The sequence below is a fragment of the Aplysia californica genome, unplaced genomic scaffold, assembly GCF_000002075.1.
Source record: "Aplysia californica isolate F4 #8 unplaced genomic scaffold, AplCal3.0 scaffold00268, whole genome shotgun sequence".
Taxonomy (NCBI): Eukaryota; Metazoa; Mollusca; class Gastropoda; order Aplysiida; family Aplysiidae; genus Aplysia; species Aplysia californica.
The window spans coordinates 958195-961430 of NW_004797538.1; the positions used below are offsets into that span (position 1 = coordinate 958195).

General features: G+C 41.6%; 1 protein-coding gene across 1 annotated transcript in view; it reads right to left on the reverse strand.

Annotated features, from left to right (window-relative positions):
• Nucleotides 1–71: 71 nt before the first annotated feature.
• The window catches only part of LOC101846970, a 4797-nt gene continuing 1632 nt past the window's right edge, over nt 72–3236 (reverse strand). Inside the window, exon 2 of the mRNA XM_005101023.3 lies at nt 72–967. Coding sequence (XP_005101080.1) covers nt 318–950 — 633 coding nt within the window. The 5' untranslated portion in view covers nt 951–967 and the 3' untranslated portion in view covers nt 72–317. The remainder of the gene's footprint in view (nt 968–3236) is intronic.

The window sequence follows — 3236 nt, forward strand, 5'->3', positions numbered from 1 at the left end:
CCTCTCTCCCCCTCTCTCTCCCTCTCTCTCTCTCTTTCTTTCTCTCTCTGTTTTCCCTCTCTCTCTCGCTGCTCCCCCTCTCTCTCTAGCTGCCCCCTCTCTCTTCCTCTCTCACTCACTCTCTCTCCACCGCCTCTCATCTTATCAGTATTTTTGTTGGCATCCTTACTTTTTTGTCTTTCTTTCTCTTTCTCACACTCTCTTTCTATTCATCCTCCTGCCCCATCCCACCCTCCTTCCACCTCATCTCCCCTCCCCCCCCCCCAATTCCCCATCCATGACCCTAAACATACATGATCGCTAACATTCTTCCGTCCTCATTCTTTCTCTAAAAACATCTTATTACACCAGAAGCAAATAGTGGTGGCCATCTTCAGCAGATACGGAATATAGGCTAACAAACCATGGAAGCGATGGTCGTGCTGAGCGACCCTGTACGTGAACAAATTGTCTCGCTCGTTGTGAACACTCATGAAATTGAAATCCTCCTGAATGGACATATTGAGTCTTTTCTGAAGATCGTCGACAGTGTCATTTATATGAGGTTCCCGCATTCTTGTCACACCGGAACAATATTTGCACACTTTGTTATAAACTTCGATGCCCTCGCGATGCAATTCTAAAAGTCTGTTCCAGAAATCGAAATATTCCCCCATAATCTCAGCACATCGTTCTACGGGGAATCCCCTTTTAGGAAGTTTCCTTGCTACGTCATATGCCTTTCGGAAATTTCCGATCGACGACGTTTCTTGAGGCACTATTTGGGGAAGAGTTATTTGCATGAGCTTGACAGAATCCACAAAAGTCTGGCGACGTCGGTCAAACCAATCCATGTAGTGGAGTTTTACGGCGTTCAGTTTGCCCAGATGATTGAGAACTTCTGTTTTGAGCAGGTCGAGTTCTCTCGCCTTGATCTGAAAGTCACTGTATCCCCCGGTGACTTTCTTCATGGCTGCAGTCTGAGAAACTGAAAGGGAGAAAGAAAAACATAAGAAAGCGTGGTGAAATCAGGTGCTCGTTAAAATGATGGAATCGAAGACAACGTTGTTTTTGTTTTTCCAGCCCGTTTGGAAATTTTTAGCGACTCTTTTTTTTGGCTCAATATTTATGTCAATTAAAACACATTTCAGTGAATTTTACCGGGAAAAAGTTGATAAAGGGTGCACAAAAAAGTGCATTTACTTACAGTTTCTAGAGCACTCAAGCTTTGCAAGTTAATCAACTTTGGTGGCCATTTTCTCCGATATTTTACAACCGACACTAGAGGGCCATCACTTTCTTTAATCGCCAAATCTCAACTTCTATTTAGGACAGAAACGCTTTTATTTCATCAGAAGCTATACAAACAAAATAATCTTAAAGATATGTCAATAACTTCATACGCCAAAAATTGACCAGCACCTGATCCCACCGTGAGCTGACATACATGTACTTAATAATACAGTTTTAACGCTGCTTGCAACTGTGTGAGGCTACCTGAGAGGCAAGACCTCTAAATTCACAGTCCGTATCCGATGACATGGGACCAGACAGATGGAGAGCTTTGAAGACTCCCTGACATGAGGTGCCCATTCGGGGATCGGGTCAGGTCGGGTCGGTTTGCTGGTCAGATTTAGCGCGCAAAGCGGCTATCGCGGCACAAGCCGATCGCGCCCGACTCGTTAAAAAAAATCAAACGCATTTGTTTTCAGGTGACAAAGTCGGGCGATCGCCCCCTACCCGACCCGCATTGGGAACCCAGTATAAACAAACAAGGTTTAAGAGCACTACACAGAGGATTCCAACAAGGAGCCTCTCCGCATAGCCCAGTGTAATACACAAGTATAATACCAACTCAGCTAACAGCTCGACCCTTGACAGTTCTAAAACTCACACTATAGCCATGCACAATTTCACTTTTACCAGAAGATATTCACTAGATTAAACACAAGGCTCCTTGTCTTTGTATTTCAGAAAACTGCCTTTCACACAAATGCATGACGGTTCCAAAGAGTGGTTTTAATTATAATATGTTCTAGTCTCTCTTTCTGTTAAATATAAAAGATTGCAGTCTACCATGACTCTACTTTGCTGGTCGCCTCGAGTTAAAGAATTCTTTGGTTGCATATAGTAGTAATCTTTCTTTTCAATACAGAATCCGGGATTTGTTTTATAACACGTTTTCGTTCAATGCATAGCTTTCACTTTCCCTGTTGTAATGCGGGAGTAACACGCTTGGGTTCCCTTGTTTTTACAACTTTCCCTTTGTATAGGCTTTTCTCAAAGGCCACCATTTGCTGCCTTTGTGGATGACATAACAGCCTATTAAACGATCGCATTTTCCTGAAAATGCACGCCAGTTAAGCCAGTCAAATGGAATGGAAGAAAAAGATATGTGTTCCACCGTCGAGCAAAAATCTTTCGGGAAAATATGTGTTTTGTTCCTTCGTCTCCTTGCCATGGCTATTGTAAAAACATTGTGCACCCAAAGGAATGAATAGTACTGTGACTTTGTCAATAACGAGAACAGTTTATCGCCGGTTTAAAAAAAATCTCTGTCAGAACCCGCTTTCGACTTCTCTCATAAAACAAAGTGCTCTTTGGTCTGCGAAATGGTGTATAATTAATGATACGGCCTTCTCCCGAAGCTGGAGACTAAAGTTGTCAGACTAATTATAACGAATGAGCTGAACTCGGGGAAAATTGATTTCCTCGCAGCACTTTTGTACTCTTTAAAGTAAGATTATTCAGAGTGTACATTCAGCTCATACTTCAGCCTTTTACTATTTATTGGCTCTGGTCTTGATTGCCTACCAGGGACCAATGAGGAGGGATATTTATTTATTTATTTGTTAATTTTTTTTTGGGGGGGGGGGTTGTTTCTTTTTCAGTTTTTGTTGTTGTTGGTTTGTTTCTGAAATAAAAAAGGTGGTACTAATGGGAGTCAATAAAACCCGTTATCGATGTAAATTATCTTTGCACTACAGAAACATGATGGGTGTTTGGTGGGTGGCTTTGTGCGGTTTGCTCCTTCTTTCATGTCGAACATCTATCGTCCTTATCTCTCCTTTTTTAAAGTGTGTTTGTAATTCTCTCGTAACACCGCTAGTCTTCGAAATCCAAATGAACTAATTGTTTTGCAAGTGCGGTAAAACTTGCAAAAACAAAACAAAATAGTGATAAGATACGTAAACAAAACAAAACATATAATTATATAGGGTTATCTCGATCTCATGCGTGGCAGCACAATATATATA